Here is a 16,567-nt window from a genome sequence, read left to right on the forward strand (position 1 = left end):
ATGCTCTCAGCACTCAAACAAGCCAGACCAGGGGCACAGGGGCGGGAGTCGCATCTCTCTTTGCCAAATAGCCGAGTCCTCTGACTCCTTGAAGTAAAGGGCTTACATTACACCACTCATGTGGAAGGACTTACGCCCAGCTATCCCCTAACCTGAGACACATGCCCTAATTACAGCCCTTCCTTCGGCTTAGGGGTATAGAGTCTCTGCAGCTGCACTAACACCCTTGCCTTGGGAGCTGCATCATGCAGCGTATCGCTGGAAGTCCCAGGGGCCTGCCTCGTACCACGCTGCAAAGAGTTAAGCTCTTGCTCTGTTGATATTTCCAAGCGGCTCCAAAAGTCGGTCGAGACGGGGAGCGCCCTGATTGGCTGCGTACCGGTCGGTAGTAATTAGTATCAGATATCAAACTTCTGTCTTTGCTAAGACCCTTTCCGATAGTCGCTGCTCCCTGCTAGACTATGACATCAGCCAGGACACCCAGCTGCTGATAGTAAACTCCGCGCGGGAGGAGGCTCCTGTTAGCTAAAAGTTAATTAGTTCAACACAGCACAGGGGGAGCAGTTGGTTTCTGTGGAGGGTCAGTGCTGGATGGGACCAAATCTTTCAAAGCCACTTGCTGCTTTTTGCCAGCCAGCTGTAAAAGCACCCAGAGACTCCCACAGAGTTGGATGAATCCTGAGCACTAGCCGTGGTCAGCTTTTCTCTTTGGAGGAAGTTAATGGTTTAAGTGAGGGGCGTCTGGAACTGGTCCCCAAGTCACCATGACACTCCTGGGGTCTGAGCATTCCTTGCTGATTCGGAGCAAGTTCAGATCAGGTAGGGGAAACCTTGAGATTTTTCTTAAAACTTCTCTCTCCGGCAAGCCTTAGCCACAGACTGTTTTGCATTAAATGTTTGGAAGCAGCATGCGAGTAAAATATTCAGGGGGTCATAGAGCTGTCACAGCTTTGGTCTTATAGAGGCTATTCTGTGAGTGAAGAAATGAATCTTCCTTCCTCTCTGTTGTTTTTTTTCTGGTTTTTCATTGTCTTCAGTTTATGTCTGTAGTTTATTTTGGTAAAACTGCAATTCCTGGGTCTCCTGCCCTGGCCCTATTGTAAAGGATTTGGGCAAGAATCCAAAAGGGCATCTTTGAAAAACCACGTACCTAATTCCGTCCGTATATTCCAGGTGCTCTTGTGGGTCTATCTGTGATAATCGCAGTGAAGACGGGCCTGACATTCACTCTGACATACAGGCAGCTGACTTTGTTCCATTAAGTTGTGACTAATTGGAGAAAAATGAATTTGAAGAAATGCGTCATTTTTAGAAGTAAAAATAACAAATGGAACATGAAAAGTATTTAAAGTGACATCATCAGAGAAATAAAACCAGAGCCACACAATTGATTGCCAGTCTCGGAGGGTTTGCAAGTAAAACATGTCTCAGTCTCGTAAGTTAAGGGGAAGCACCGATAAGGGGCTTCTCAGAGGACATTCAGCGTGAGTGAAGGTGAGTGAAGGTGAACTATGGGACGGTCACTTCTAAATCAGACCCTCTGCTGGATATTCATGCCTTTATTCACAGGCTATATTTATAGTAAGTATGCTGTGTTTGTGAGCGGGTATTTTTACTTTTAATTTTTTTAATGAATGTAACATCCTGTAATATTAATAATAATGACAAAAAAATGTTGTTGAGGAGCTTTTGCTGACCTTCCCAGAGGTGAAGTTCTCCCTGTGAATATTATCTGTCCGGATGTTCAGACAAACCAGCTGCATGTGTCATATGGGACGCTGCAAAACCTGACGGGGTAGTCACGTTGGAACACGCACCCATTCTGGCATGTCACCCACTACGTGTGTGTTTTTGCCTCCTTGTGCATTGTAGATAATGAGATTAGAGATTTACGATACTGATGGTAGACATGAGTGGTGTTATCAGGATCTCTTAGATAGCTGGGTGGTCAACTTAAACTTTGTTTTCTCAGCAAATACAAAGTTGGCAGTTGGTTGAAAGCCCAAGAGTGTGTGTGCAAACACGAGTGGTCCTAGTCTGGCTGAATTATACAAAACTTGGGTCCAGGGCTTTGGTGTGGTTTCCATATCGCTCTGATCTTACATTTCATTAGATTAAGTCATTCCTTAGATTTTGTTGGTATATTATCGTACATTGCTGTTCATTTGAAGAAAATCTCAGTCTGTAACAATTCCTCCAGCAACTACAAAGCAATACTGCCACCTTTCTGAAGAGAGGAGGATGGGCTGTGTTATATGTCCCTGCATTTTTTTCAAATGAACCAGTATTGTTTTTAAGACTCATTTCTGGTTTATTTGTAAGCTGGCTTTATTATGGAACCAACAGCAGGATCTCTAAACATGTTTTTCAAATGATTCTTCACCAAAAGTAAACTTTGTGGGTCTTTTCATCCAAAAATTCTTGTGCCTTTCAGTATTTCTAGGGCAGTCAATTTGCGGGGCATTCTTTGGTTCATGACTTATTCCCACAGCTGCGATCCTTCGCTATTGGCTGGTGAAAGACAGGATTCCCATTTGACAAGATTTCTCTGCCTGTTTATTATGTTTGAGTCAGGCCTGCCAAAATCCCAAATGCATAGTTGTGCTTTGCTCTACCCATGACTGCAACCATTGCAGGTAATGAGGGACATGACCACAGCACAATCCTGGTCATCCCAGTCTCTGAGGCAGTGGAGGAAAGCAGCATACAAATAAATGAATAATGCTGCTTTCACTTTGTTCTGGATTTTAGCAACATGGATAACAAAGAAGATAATCTAGTATAAATGGTTGTAGTGGTCAAATCTCTTTTATAAGAAAAGTCTCTAAGTGACAGATACTCTTCTGCTTTCCCTTCTGCACGTGCAGTAGCTGTAAAACCCCAGCAATGATGGCAGGAAGTGCAGTGCTCTGATTTACTGTCCTCCTCCATTCACTTGGCAGAGGGATAAATGGCTCACAGAACCCTTGCCCTGCATCTCTCACTCTTCCTGCATTGCTCAAATGCTGTAACACACTACTGAACAAGAGCAGTTTACACACAGCATTGTGCAGCTTGCACAGAGCATGCAAAGGATAAGCCAGTAGGGATCATGCCATGAAATACAAAGTTCTGGAGAACTGTGCTTCATGATGTGCCGTTGCTTTGGAAATGATCCTGCACAGGCAGGTGTGAGACTTTGATTGCTCCCCCAGGTTCAGGAAGGATTAGCTGTACTCTGTGACTTATGGTGAGTTTGAATCCCTTTTGAAGGATTCCAGGTCAATGTTACTAAGGGCTGAGGCAGATCTTACTAACTAAACTTCTGCTGCCTCTCCATGATCTGCATATACTTAGAAGTGGAAATAGCTATTCAAGTGTTAATGGATGCTAGAAATACATTACATGTTTGAGGTTTCCCCATCCCAGAACCCCTTTAACCTCTGTGGCACACAGCAGCCAGAAAGTGTGGCAAGAAGGTAACAAATAGAAGATGGTGGCATGTAAGTGTCTCTCCTAGAGTGGTTCGAGGGTCAGTTTTCTAGCCCCTTGCTAGCATCTGGTAGCATCAGCAGCAAGAGAAAGAAAGAGTTTGCATAGGTAAGGCTGATCTGGTAGAGTCGGTGACTTTTTCACACAGTGCCCAATAATCATTCCTCGAGTCCCACAGTATTTTCTCCTGCTCTTCTCTTTCTAGTGGCCTGCAGTGAAGGACCCAGCATAGCTGTGCAGTGTGTAGAGACAGCAGCTACCCCAGTGCAGGGCACCAGGAGCCACTCCAGAGGAGTTAGATCAACACCAACATGTTGCAGGCCTTCAGGTTTCCCCTCCCTTTCCTCGAGGATTTGTGTGTGTGTTTATTTTGTCTATTTTGCCAAAGATAAATATACTGATCTGAGGTCATCCTGACAAATTTTTGCAGGAATGATGATTCTTCAAGCCTGCCATGCTATCCCATGTGCTCCAACTATCAATGGGATTGCTCTAAATCAAATAGGACACCTAGGGGCTGTTCCAGAAACATATTTAACTCTTCCCAGAGATGATTATTTATGTGAAGTGATCTCCTGCTTTGAATACAAACCAATTGCACTCAAGGAGCAGAGAAGCCTTGTCATCAGACAGAGGAAACAAAGCTGGCAAATACAGACTTAACCTTAACTCTGACCTTTTCTGCCCAGACAATATGGAGAGAGAATTTACAAGACCTACATCTGTACTGCATCAGTGGTAGTTCAGAAGTGAGAAGTGAAAATTTAACACTCTAAATATGGCTCTGCATGGTTTGGCAAGGGGTAATATCCAGGCCTAATGGTGGACACATGCATGTGAACTTGCAGAGAAGACTTGTCTGGCTCTATGGAGGAAAGGATTCAAGCCTATGTGTAGGGCTTGAATGAAGCTGGCTGAGTTGGGAGAGAAATTTATTCTGTCTGCCTCTGGTGGAAAGGTGCCACCCATGAAGGAGAGAGTGATTTGGACCAAGTCAGCAAGTCATTAAAAGTTGAAGAGAGCAGGTCTGGGTCAAGTGTTAGACTGGACATGCAGGCATATTGCTGGAACCTTTTTTTTTCATTTTCCTGGTGTCTAAAGAAAATGTGTGTGCATTTTTTTTCCTTTCAGATCATGAATTCACACAGTTTGCAATCAGTGTGTGCAGTTCTAGCCATGGCCTGTACTTAATTGATGACATTGTTTCCTGGTTTTCATGAAGTTTTTTTCAAAACACTGACTTGATGGACATCAGTTTGTGTTTGGCTTTATTTTTCCAGCATCATGAACCTAGGTGTTTTAGCTGACAGATACATGTTTCTCTGTCAGTGGGTAAGCATTATAGCACAGAGTGAAATAAAACTCACTGTGCGCAAGGAAAAGGATGTTTGGCCTTCTCACAGTCCAGTGCTGAAGGGATTACTCCAAAGAAGGTTGGTGACAATATGTTCTCAGGAATATGGAGACTTCGAGGTTGTAGGTTAAGACAGACAGAGCCTTCAGAGGGATTTCACCAGCTGGTTGCTCTTTAGAGGAGATTTGTGCTCATTCAGTGGTCTGGGCACCCGCCAGTCATGTGGTCCTATGAACCTTCCGAGAGGCCTGCAGGCCCAGACATGGGTTTAGAGACCTCTCTCTCACCAGTGTAGATGAGTTTTTCAGAGCTGTGATGTTTGGCCTCCTGGGTAGCACACAAACTCACAGCACATCTGTTTGGGAGAAGGTAAAACTCTTCTCCCAAAGTGCTGAGCGTCATGTGCAGAGGTAAAGCTGGTGTGGTTCAGCCAATGCTCCAAGGCAGCACTCTGACAGGAGAGGACTGACCACGACTTTCTGTGACTGTCCAGGCTGCGTGGCTGCTGCCCCATGTTTGCACCAGGGCTGTGACTGGCTGAGCCTCATCTCTGTTTGCATGGGTCCCACACAGGCCAAGCGTCAGAGGATGATCTGTTTGGGCCTGGAGATGTGATGCTACAGAGAAATCACTCAGTGACGACTGGCTATTGGCAGAGCAGATGGGCCTGTAGCTGTGGAGGGGATCAGGGCAGAGCATGGCCAAGGTGCTTTCAGCTCCAGAAAAGCAGGCTCCAAGCTGCTCAGCTGAAATCGTGCTTTATGCTGCTGGTTGTGACACCCAAGAGACTGGCTGGCCAGTTACCTACCTCAGGGGGTCCTGTGACCACATTCATCCAAGCCCACATGTCAGGAAGCTTAATGCCAGCCTGTTGCTTGGTCAGGAGGGAGCATTATCTGATCAGAGCTGCCCTGTCCATTTGAAAGTCCTGCTCCTGATGCAGCTGTAAGAAACAGCTGCAGTTCTGAGAAGGCCACATGCAACATCACTGCACCCTGCAGTTGAGTCAGCCCTGCTCCCGCCTTGCCTGGACATTGGGGCAGCTAAGGGGTCTCAAGTGCATCCTGTCCTGGGCAGCTTCTCTCCTGCTGGCATGTCACCCAGGAAAGCCTGAGACACCATCTGTAAAGAGAATCTCAAAGCAGGTGGCACTGCTGTCTTTCAAGGTAGTCTGTATTCAAAACAGGGCTATTTTCTGCCAGGCAGTGTTCAAACAGGGGCGAGTCACCACATTGCTTTGAAATACCCTGTGACCAAAGTCAAACACGTGTTTCACGTTTGCTCAGCTGTTGTTTGACATGCAACAAAGCTGATCTGGCTGCTGAAAACAGGAGTCCCTCCTCCCCATCACCCCATTCCCAACTTGCTGCCATCTCCTCAGCCCAGGGGCTCTACTGAACTTGCAGAGTAGTCCCCATCCTGTTCACTATTTAGTTACACTTATGCTCTTAATACTCCAGCCCTGGAGCCACTGAAGGGCAGGAATGAACTCTTGGGGTGGTAGGCAGAAGGGACTGTGACTTGACGTTGCTTTTTTCATTCTCAGTGCCAGTTTCAGTTGTTGGTCAAACCACTGATTTACATCATGGTCACACAGTTGGGTCAAACTGGCATAACCTGACACTTCTGCTAGTCCCCTTCCCTGCTCAGCCCAGGAGCACTGCACTGAGGCAGGGAGCAATACAAAGAGGCAGGGAACAGCAGGCAAGTGCCTGACTGACACTTCTGGTAGCAGCAGTGACTTATTTCAGACAAAGATGAGTGCACAGCAATTGCATTGGTTGTGCATACAGTTCCAAACCAGAGCAAAGATGTTGGTGCAGCCCGGAAAGGAAGGAAACCATTATTTACTGGGATCTCAGCTGGAATTACATAAGGGAGCTGGGCAAGGCTGAAACAGTGGAGACTGGCTTAGTGGGTTCCATTCTCATCTGGCAGGTAGAGAAGAGAGTCTGTGAGAGGTAGGACTGAGGCTGGGAAAGAAGTCAAGAAGAAACAATGGACCTGCTGCTCTACCTGGGCAGTTCCTCCTAGCTGTGAGGCTAAACTGAGTGCTGAGGAAGTCTGGCATGGCCTCAAAGTTTCCAAGGAACCTGATTTGGCTGTTACAGAAGTGTTGGTGGGAAGGGACTTCTGGAGGGCTCTGATCCAGTCTCCTTGGAGAAGGACCCTTGCCAACACCAGATCAGGTCAGCTGGGCTTTCCTGAGTCCTGAGACCAGTGAGAATGGCACTTCCCACACCTCTCTGGGTGTCCCACTGCTGTACCATCTTCTGTGTTGTTAAAGCCAGTTCCCAAAGGAGAGGAGGGTGCTATGAGAGCAGAGAGTGCTTTGGTGATGTCCCAGAGTGGGGGATACTCTGATGCAGCCTATAAGAGTCCCAATCCTGATTGGCTGCTGACCATAGGACTCAAAGTGCCCACCTCTGAGTGAGTTCTGGGCACAATTCATCACCCTGTAAAGCAGACATCTAAAATGTGTCAGATGAACAGCATCCTAAAAGCACCTACTTCTCCTTATAATGGGGGGAGGGACTAGGTCAGAAAGAGACGTTAACCCCAACAGCTATGCAGTCAGATGAATCCCTCACCAAGGCATATACAGGACTCAGTCAGCAGCAAGGCTCAAGGGTCTGCTGGCTCAGGCCACAGAGATGAGCTGCCACCTCAGACCGAAGTAGAAGGCCAGGTCTCCCTGCTCCTGGGGTAGGGGGATAACTTGAACATGTCTTTTCCAGTGCATCAAAAAGCCAGGCAAGGCCCAAGCTGTCCTTTTAGTTTCCTACTGCTCTGAGGTCAAATCCTAGGGAGAAGGATGACTCATGACTGCGAGTCATGAGCAGTGCTGAGAGCATGGGCCACCAAAGCCAGCTATGACTGAAGCCAGGAAGACTTCTCTGCATAGTAGACAGTCCCTCTGCAGAGTTTGTTTCTAGAAGCTGTGTCACTAAATGGGGTTTGAGGCTAGCACAGAAGAGAGGGATACCTCTAACAGAAAAAGATTGTAAGCAGAGTCAACTGGAACAACCCTGACATGCCTTGCATCATCTAGAAAGTGATTTCTCATGGGGAGGAGAGGTATAGGACTGAGTAGAGTCTTTGAGAGACATAGCTGTCCCTCAGCTGCGGGCAGCAGAGCCAGCACAGCTCTATACCAAAGGATGACCCATTTGCAGGACTGCTCCCTTGAGCTGGGGTGTTTCTAGCAGAGGGGTTGGACTAGATGATTTCCAGAGGTCCCTTCCAACCTCAGCCATTCTGTGATTCTGCGATTCTGGCCAGTCAAGCTGGTGCGGACAGTAGCAGGGATGCTGTGGGCTGTGGGACCAAGATTTTCTCACGATCAGCACTCCATCATCACCCTTTGTAACGTAAATGTTCCTCTGAAGTTTTAGTAAAGGAGTTTCCTGGAAAATTAAGAATATTCAGGGAAAAAAAATCATTCCTTTACGTGAGGATAACAGCATCCTCGAAGTGAGTCACAGAAAGCATTCAGAGCTCAGGCCTCCAGACATATAGCATGGCAGAGAGGACAAGGAATGCAGCTGGGGTCAGATAGCTTCAACAGATTTCAAGCCCTCTTCACGAAGCAGTTAAAGGGTAGTTGTTTGGATAGTGCCAGGGGCTCTTCCAGCCCTGTTTTTAAGGATTGCTGGTTGTGAGGGAAAGGTGCAAGCTTTGAGTGGTGTCTGCCAAGCTGTGAGCTGCAGAACTGGCTTGAAGGCTGCTGACAGTAGTGATTGTTTTATGTCCTGCAGGGATGATCACTGTTATTAGCTTCTCTGACACTGTCCATAGCTATGCTTCTTCAGACGGTTTACGACAGGATTTGGGAGTTCATAGAGTTGATATTTCGGAATTGAGAGGCACATCCTGTTGCATGATTTCGTGCAGACCTGGCTGAATGATCAGTGACTGAAATCACTGCTCCCATCAAGTTTGGGTCACTGCTGGAAATGGCCAGCATCTGTGCGTGGCTGTCCTGGCATTTTCCATCAGGTTGCCCTGAACAGACAAGGCTTTCTTCCTTGCTCTGGCAAAATCTCCTGTGGCTTCAGAATGGGACAGGAGGTTTATAAGCTCAGCACTGCCAATGATAAATGACACGTCTGGGGAAGTTTCATGGCCTGGACAGAGCAGTCAGGCCATAGCCACTCACCCATAGAAGAGCCTGGCCCTTACCTGAATAAAGATTGTGTCACTGCTGGGTCACAGGTTTTATGCCTGTGAGCATAAAAAACAATTTGGAGACATTTTCTCACCACATAAATCTGTCACAGAAGGGGCCTCTTCCAGATTTTATTCAATGATAATTTTATCAGCAGTGCTTAGCACAGGAGATGAAGCATGGGCCTGCTGCAAGAGGATAGGCCCCTCTGGATTGCACACAGTTTGCTAGAAAGCAGTAGGAGCTGGGACATCTGGGTTGCTGAGTGCTGCTCCTGGCTCTAGGCAGGCAGAGAGGTCTGGCAGTGGAATCTACACGTTTTCAGCACTCTTCACATCAAATCAGTAGCTGAATCTTACAGCCACCACACTGGTATTCTGGATCACCTTCCAAGCTGTGCTTCAAGGGAATTGATAACATCTTCTTTTCCACTAAATGGGCCTACCTGATAGCTGGCTGCAGTCTGAGGCTGGTAAATAATGACTTGTCTACCAGGAAGGGCAGTGAAATACGCAGAAGAAGCATCAAGAAGCAGAGGAAGTAGGTTTGAATGCACGATCATGATTGCTAGCATCCCATTTGCTCACATGGATGTGGTGCATCACTTGGCCTGGCTGTACAGAAGTCTGAGAGTACAATGACACAAAAGAATTTGGCACACCTGGGAGCCATGAAGGGAAGTGATGTAACATCCTCACCTGGGATATTTTACAGCTAATAGGACAGATTGCTGTGTCCTTTGCATGGTGTTCTATGTGACCCTAGAAGTCCTTGCTACCTCTGTCTCTTGTTCAATGATGGGATGTTGTGTGCAAACTGCCTCAGTTTGTAGCAGATGCCATAATGCCTGAGACACTGGACCAAGACCTAAGAGAGCTGATACCATTCTTGGGCAAGCTACAGGGCTTCCTGCATTCTTGGAGCATCTCCAGTTCCTTTTGCCCACCTGTTCAATGAAGATAAATCTCCTCCTCAGAGGAAGTGCAAAGCCATACATGGTTCTTCAGATGCTGTGACTGATGACTGAGAAGAACCTACACAGAGAACCTGGTGTCTACCTCACCCTGCATATGATATCTAAAATGAGCTGGTTGCTGTAAACTCCCTCTATAGTCAAGGAGGAAAAATGGGCATTGCTAAAGCATGGATTTTCTAATTTGGATTTGAGGTCCCCTAATGGGGGAAGATTCCTGGGAAAGGGGTGCAGATAACTGGATCTGATGTAGATACCTACAGCACAGGAGTCTAAATCTGTATCTGCAGGCAGAACCAGCACTGACTAGAGGTGGTGCCATAGGGCAACCAAGGAGTACAGGCTTCCCCGGAGGCAAGGTTTGCCAATGACTTCTAGCCATCAGCTTTGCTCTGGCATACCTGGGGAACAGCATGCATGCAGAATTCACCAGGGACTAAAGGCTGCATTTTCCCTTAGAGCAAGAATCTTCTTTGGTGTGCTAAGAAGGGCTAGAATTTGGCAGAAGAACATTGTCCCATGTGAGGCTTTCACTAAATATTTGCTTTGAATGTGAAACATGGTAGCTGTTGGCAGAGATCAGCAAATTACTCACAAGGACAAAAGAGCTGCCCTTCATTGTCTTCTCCCCACAATACCAGCTCACTCAAAGCAGCTGGTGTCTCTCTCCAGGGCTGTGCAGGAGAGGTGTGTGCAGTTATAGTGTGACCACTGAAAGATATGTGCCCCTATTGCAAGACAGCAATCACACAGCATCCCACAGCACTGTTTCCCTCAAGAGAAGGGTACAAGCATTGGCCTTAGTGTAGTAGAGCCAGTGGAATGGCACAAGCACTTGTGTAAAAGTTCCTAGTAGCAAGGGCTCAGCAAAAGGGCAGTCATCAAACCTTAGCTGTCCAAAAGCCATGGAGAAGTGGCTTCTTCTATTACTCAAAAATATGCAGTCTCTCCAGACTTAAAAACCTCTTGGAAGCCATAATCTCATGTTGGCTTACAGGGTCACGTGATGTCTCTATGAGTGGTAGCTTTAGTGCAATATCAGTGGCAGATGCTTTTTGCTTTATTTTCAGCTTCATCCCTTCTGCTTTTAGCACACATCATTGAACATTTCTTTTGCATTCATGGCAGTCCTGGGTCACCAAGGACAGAGATGGCACCTACCACTTATAATAAGGACCTCAGGAATTTCTGCTTTAGGCACAAGTTTAAAGGTTTCTGGAACATGGGAGCTCTTTATGGAAGACCATCTGCCTTCTACTTTGAAGCCCATGCACATAGTCATGTGTACACGCACCCAAGTACAGAACTGTGTACAAATTTAGATCAGAAGGGGCCTGTGGGAGTCTCTACTCCAATCTCTCATTCAAAGCAGGGCCAGCTTCAAAGCTAGATCAGCTTATGGATGGATTTCCCTCAGCCTCTCCAGGCTCCTGTTCTAGGCCTGCATCACTCATACGGTGAATTTTTTTTCCTTACATCCAATCAGAATTTCTCTTGCTGCAGCTTGCAACCATTGTCTTTTCTTCTACTGCTGTGCACCCTTGAGCAGAGTTGAGCTCTGTATTGCTTGGGGTGGCAATATCCAGTTGCAGGAGGTAGTGACGGAAGCTCAAACCCAGCCTCCTTTCCATGTCAGTGCCCTCTGCCCACACACAGACTGAGTAAATTTTTGAGCTGACCCCATGTTCACCTAAGGAAGCTATTACAGGCACCAGGCAGAGATCAGAGTCTATTCCTGCCACTAGTGTACCACCTGCACAAGAAACAGCCCTGCCCTGCTTGTCTGTGCGCAAGAGTGAGGTCTGAGTTGGTGCAGACTACCCAACTTCCCCCTAGCAGTCCTCCTTGGCTTGGAGCAATCTGCTGCACCAAGGCTGGTCCAGAAGCACCATGGGTCTGTAGCAGGTCTCTGTGCCACACAGAGTCACCAGCATGCCATCACTGATAGATGTGTTAGTGCCTCAAATCAAGCCTGCATCTCTTCCTAACACTCTTTCTCTCATAGTTTTACAGCTACGGCTTCAGCAGAGAAGGACCCGTGAACAGCTGGCAGACCAGGGCATTATGCCACGTGAGTATCTTTTTCTGCTTTTTTCACCCAATCCTGGCTCAGAGGGGCTGTGTTCATCTTGGGCACTGTTGGGGCACTGTGTGTGGCACCATCTGCCTGCTCAGACTTTCCCTCAGCTCTGAGCAGATTGTTACTGGGGTAGACTTTGCTTCCTGCCCTGTAGCCATACTGTGATTCCTGGTGCTGTAAAATGGAGCCCAACACCTGCCACACAAGTTATAATGCTGCAGCTTAAGCTGAAGTCAGGAGAGCTGCTCAGCTACAACATCTGAAAATCCAGTTGCATAAATTTCCATCCCTGAGGTCACTGTAGCAGGACAGGCATATCCAACTCCAAGCAGGATACTCAGAAAGCACTTCATGTAGGCAAGCTTCTCATGTAACAGCCAGTTGAGGGGCTTCCAGGATGTGGCAGGATTAGGCCCACAAAAAGGGGAAGAAGTAGAGTGAGCCCATTCCAGGAGGCTGTTGGAAGAAGAAAGCAGTGGATTAACTGCTTTGGCCCCAGAGCTGAGGGGCAGCCCTTGGATCAGTGAGACTGACGCCCAGAGCTGTGCCTGTGCCCAGCCAGGATGCCGCAGAGGCAGAATGGCAGTGTATGCTTGAGGCTAGTGCAGCCCCATCTGGGCCTGCCTGTCTGAGACTGCCAAATGCCTGGAGATGTCTGTGCTTTCACTTCTCTGTCCGCATTCATCAAACCTGCGTTCAAGTCAGAAGGACAAGCTTCAGCCCAGCATTATTATGTAACCATTCAGCCTCTGAAAGCTAAACCCACTGGTATCGTGCTAGAGCTCAAAAAGTAAGCAAATGAAAATGATCCCCTTCTGAACCTGCACTGCCCATCATCATTAAACCAGTAGCACCACTGCAGAAGAGATACTGGGGTCTCAGCCTTGCTCAGTGGATAACCCCATCCTGACCTAGTTCATCCTCCATGTGCATGAGTCTGTGGTTAGCTAGAACACAGGTAGCAGATTATCCTGGTACCTTTCTGTATCATCATGGGTCCCTTGGGGTCACTGCTAAGATCACAGCTTTCCAAAGGCTGTGCCACTTTCATTGCTTATGGCTGCTGGCTAATCTCAAAGACTGTGACACATCTTTTGTTTAACTAGTTAGTGCACAGCAACTCACTAACAGCATGGCTTTAGCGCTGCATGCTGCACCTTGCATGTCCCTTAGTCACCCCTTTCTCATGTAGCTGCCTTCCTAAAGGATTGGGTCAAGGTAGCCAGCAACAGAAGCCTTCTTGGTACAGCATTGCCAGCATCAAGTGTTAAGAAATCTTGAGTGAGATGACAAAAGTCATGTCTGCCAATATGATCACAAGGTTTTAAAAATGATCGATGCTGGGTTTTTTTTTCATTTTTCTTCTTTTCATTTCTTTAAGCATTCAGATTTCATGTTGCCTGCCACCAAAAGGCAAGCATTTTAATCACAGGACTCCAGGACCTGGAACTTTGAGTATTGTGACATTTGTGACAGCATTGCAAACGCTGGCAATACAGTCAGTGGGCAGAAGTATGTTTACTGTCTCCTGAACTGATAAGCCCACTCGATAAAAGTGGGCACAGACAGCATGCAAGACACCCCATTGTATGCATACAGAGTGGTAGGGCCAGTGGAAAGCTTTGCGTACCCAGTGTCGCCCTGCTGGGCTGAACGTATGGGACTGTGCTTTTGCAAGTGATGCCTAACACTCTAAAATTGCTCACACTGCAAACCACATATTAGACCCAATTTATTTGATGACAACTGAAGGGTCTTTTCCTGTTACTTACAGTTTCATTACACTCCCAACTTTTACGCTGACATTTTGCAGTCTGGTTTCTGTCCAAGCAGGCCATTTTGGGAAGCTTAAGCACAAACAGTTCAATCATTGAAAGTAATAAAAGAAAAGGCACTTTTGCCATTATAAAAACAAATGTGCAGAATGTAACTGCTCTCTCACCTCAGGAGGAAGGGTCAAATGTTAGCATTTAATACGTGGGAGTCCCATCCAACTTCCTCATGGTTTGGGCATGTGCAGACATTCTTTATGAAAAACAAGGCTTTGTTTAATCACATCTTCCCATGGCTTGTTCGGTCTGAGCACCAGCGGGTGAGATGGGCCCTAGGAGATGCACATGGACTGGATCTCAGCCCATCTGTTCTGTAGGTGGGTAAGAAATGAATCCTGAGGGTTGTAACCCACAGCGGTTGCAGTGCTTTGAGAATAACCATTCTAGAAAGAGCAGAAGGGGGCATTGCCAGGTTGAGAGCTAGGTGTGGTACCAGACTTGAAGCTTGCACTTGATCCCATGTTTCACATCAGATTTTGCATGAGTATTGTTTTCAATCCATTGGCTACATTTTCAGCTGATACAAACCCAGGACATACAGACTTTCTTTTTGTAACTAATCCATTTTATACAGAGAGCAGAAAGGGAGATGGAGGATCAGAGTAATAGAATAGCACTGGATAAAAGCTTTGAAGGCTTGTAGAAACTTGTAGAAACTAGGGTTGGTGAATATACACAGAACCTGCTGAGTTGTTAAGCACTGTGGCTGTAGCACAATAGGTGTGAAACCCTGGAGTAATTCCTAGGAAGCTGATTGATTTTTGATGTCCAAGAGAATAACCCAGAGAAGTATTGGTGGTACTTGGGCATAGCCCAGTGAGATGAATGCCCTTACATAAGCAAAACCTAGTCTGTGTTTGGTGTGACAAGGAAAGATATAATGCCACTACATACCTTAGCTCTGTATACACTCCCTCGGATATTGTGTAAGAAAGAGATGGGAGAGCTTCAGATGGCCCCATCACTGGAGAAGGCAGGAAACTGCCTAAAGAAGGATGCTCAGGAGCAAAGGGCAGTAGCATTGCACAAGCCTTCAGGTTCAAAGCTGGACTCTTATCATCAAATATTTTCAGGTAGTAAATTGGGCAACTAGCTGGCAAAACTACTGAATAATAATAATAGTGACAAAGATTCCACAAACAGAGACAGGTGCAGACTGCTAAGCAAGGGCGGCCTCTGGGTCCCTTCAGCCCAGTGACTCTTACGTATGCAGGAGCCTCTGAATGCAAGGGGAGACCCAGGTTTACTGAGAGATGGCCGCACTCCTGATCCACAGGAGTGCAGATGAGATCAGAACCTGGCCCCTTCTTCAGGCTTAGGAAGTGCCTGGCTCATGCAACACTACATTATTGAACATGCGCAGTTTTACTGCTGTAGTGAAACTGGTACAGACCTGGCAAACACATTTTAAATCAGGAGTATCCCTGTGGGGCCACTTGCAGGAAGGCAGGCTGCAGGGCCAAGTGGGCAAGAAGCCCTCCCGTAGCCCTGTGCAGGGGCCAGCCCTGGACCCCAGCCAGATCCTGCTCCCCTACCAAAATGGAGGGGGAAGCCAGCTTGCAAGATCAAGGATTTCTCAAGGCAAGACTCCCCTTATTGTGATGGGCTGCAGAAATAGCTGCACTTGAAGTGGAGACCCTCTTGCTGTATTGCAGCCACCACCTCATCCTCTGAGAGGCAAAAAAAGCCTAGTCCTAAGATTATCAATATCAAGCACAGCAGCTCCATTCTGTTGCCTCCAGACCCTCAGCCATTTCAAGCTGACGTGTCATCCCCTAGCAAGTTGAATAACTGGTGCTAGTCATGCCTTTATTTGTTTTGCAGACTAATACAAGCTGCAGCATCCACATATTTCCTCCAAAAATCTTGGTAAATGATTAAATTCTGCAACATTTTCCTCATGAATAGCATGATGTTTGACTTGGTCAATGCCCACAGCAAACTCCTAACGTTAGGACTTCACAGTGAATGGGGCTGTAAAAGTAATCTCTCTTTCTTACTTTGTTTTCTCTTGTGCACCATTTTATTTTGCTTCTGATTAAACTAGCTGTCACAAGTCCTCATGGCTGCTCACCGGAGCATGGCACGATAATGCTAGCTTGTCTGCAAGTCCACTCTTCAAATGTTAGAAGCAGGAATGTGCCATCTGTACTTTACTGTGATTCACTGGAGGTTATGGGTGTTGCCTACCAAAAGTCAATTAGATGGCCTCCAAAAATCTCCAGGCTGTCCCCTCTATTCTGTTCTTACTCTTCTGGACTGATGCAGGATTTTGTGTCCTGTGTGAAAAGAATTTCTGTCCTCATTGGATCCCACTCACAAGATGCAAAGAAAATTAAACACTGCCGAAGAGTTGTAGCAGACCATTTTTGTGGGTCAGGACACTTCCCCTTTTCCCCACTCCCAGTGGGAATGGTTAATTCTGCTTGCTTACGTAGCTAGAAAAGGATTTCTGCAGGAACTGAGAAATATTAACCCCTTCACCAAACAAATTTTGCTCCAATTTCCACAGAACGAGCATAAACAAGGAAGTGTGCAAGATTCTCAGAGACTCCAGCACAGACTGCTCCATGGGACTGGTGCTTGCTGGTCCAAGAGCCAGGAATCACTGGCCTTCCCTCAGGAGCCCCTCTTGCTTTCAGGAGATGATGAGAGCGTCGCCTGCTGCCCAGTACATCTCTGGGCAGCT

The 16,567-nt window shown here is 46.9% G+C and overlaps 1 protein-coding gene and 1 long non-coding RNA gene across 6 annotated transcripts in view; both read left to right on the forward strand.

Annotated features, from left to right (window-relative positions):
* The first annotated feature begins 479 nt into the window (after window positions 1-479).
* Window positions 480-16,567, forward strand: part of MYOCD (myocardin) — a 40,856-nt gene continuing 24,768 nt past the window's right edge. For 3 of the 5 annotated variants that reach the window (XM_013957631.2, XM_067308301.1, XM_067308303.1), the window contains exons 1-2: window positions 480-819; window positions 11,972-12,037. In XM_013957631.2, coding sequence (XP_013813085.2) covers window positions 765-819; window positions 11,972-12,037 — 121 coding nt within the window. In that variant the 5' untranslated portion in view covers window positions 480-764. Of the gene's footprint in view, window positions 820-4,827; window positions 4,905-11,971; window positions 12,038-15,727; window positions 15,748-16,567 lie in introns of those variants that run through there. The other 2 variants (XM_067308302.1, XM_067308304.1) reach the window with 2 other exon arrangements.
* LOC136993674 (uncharacterized) lies at window positions 1,507-4,681 on the forward strand. The gene is made up of 3 exons (XR_010886074.1): window positions 1,507-1,581; window positions 3,677-3,828; window positions 4,603-4,681. It is a non-coding gene; the product is annotated as an uncharacterized lncRNA (long non-coding RNA).

This window comes from Apteryx mantelli, chromosome 19, assembly GCF_036417845.1.
Source record: "Apteryx mantelli isolate bAptMan1 chromosome 19, bAptMan1.hap1, whole genome shotgun sequence".
Classification (NCBI taxonomy): domain Eukaryota; kingdom Metazoa; phylum Chordata; class Aves; order Apterygiformes; family Apterygidae; genus Apteryx; species Apteryx mantelli.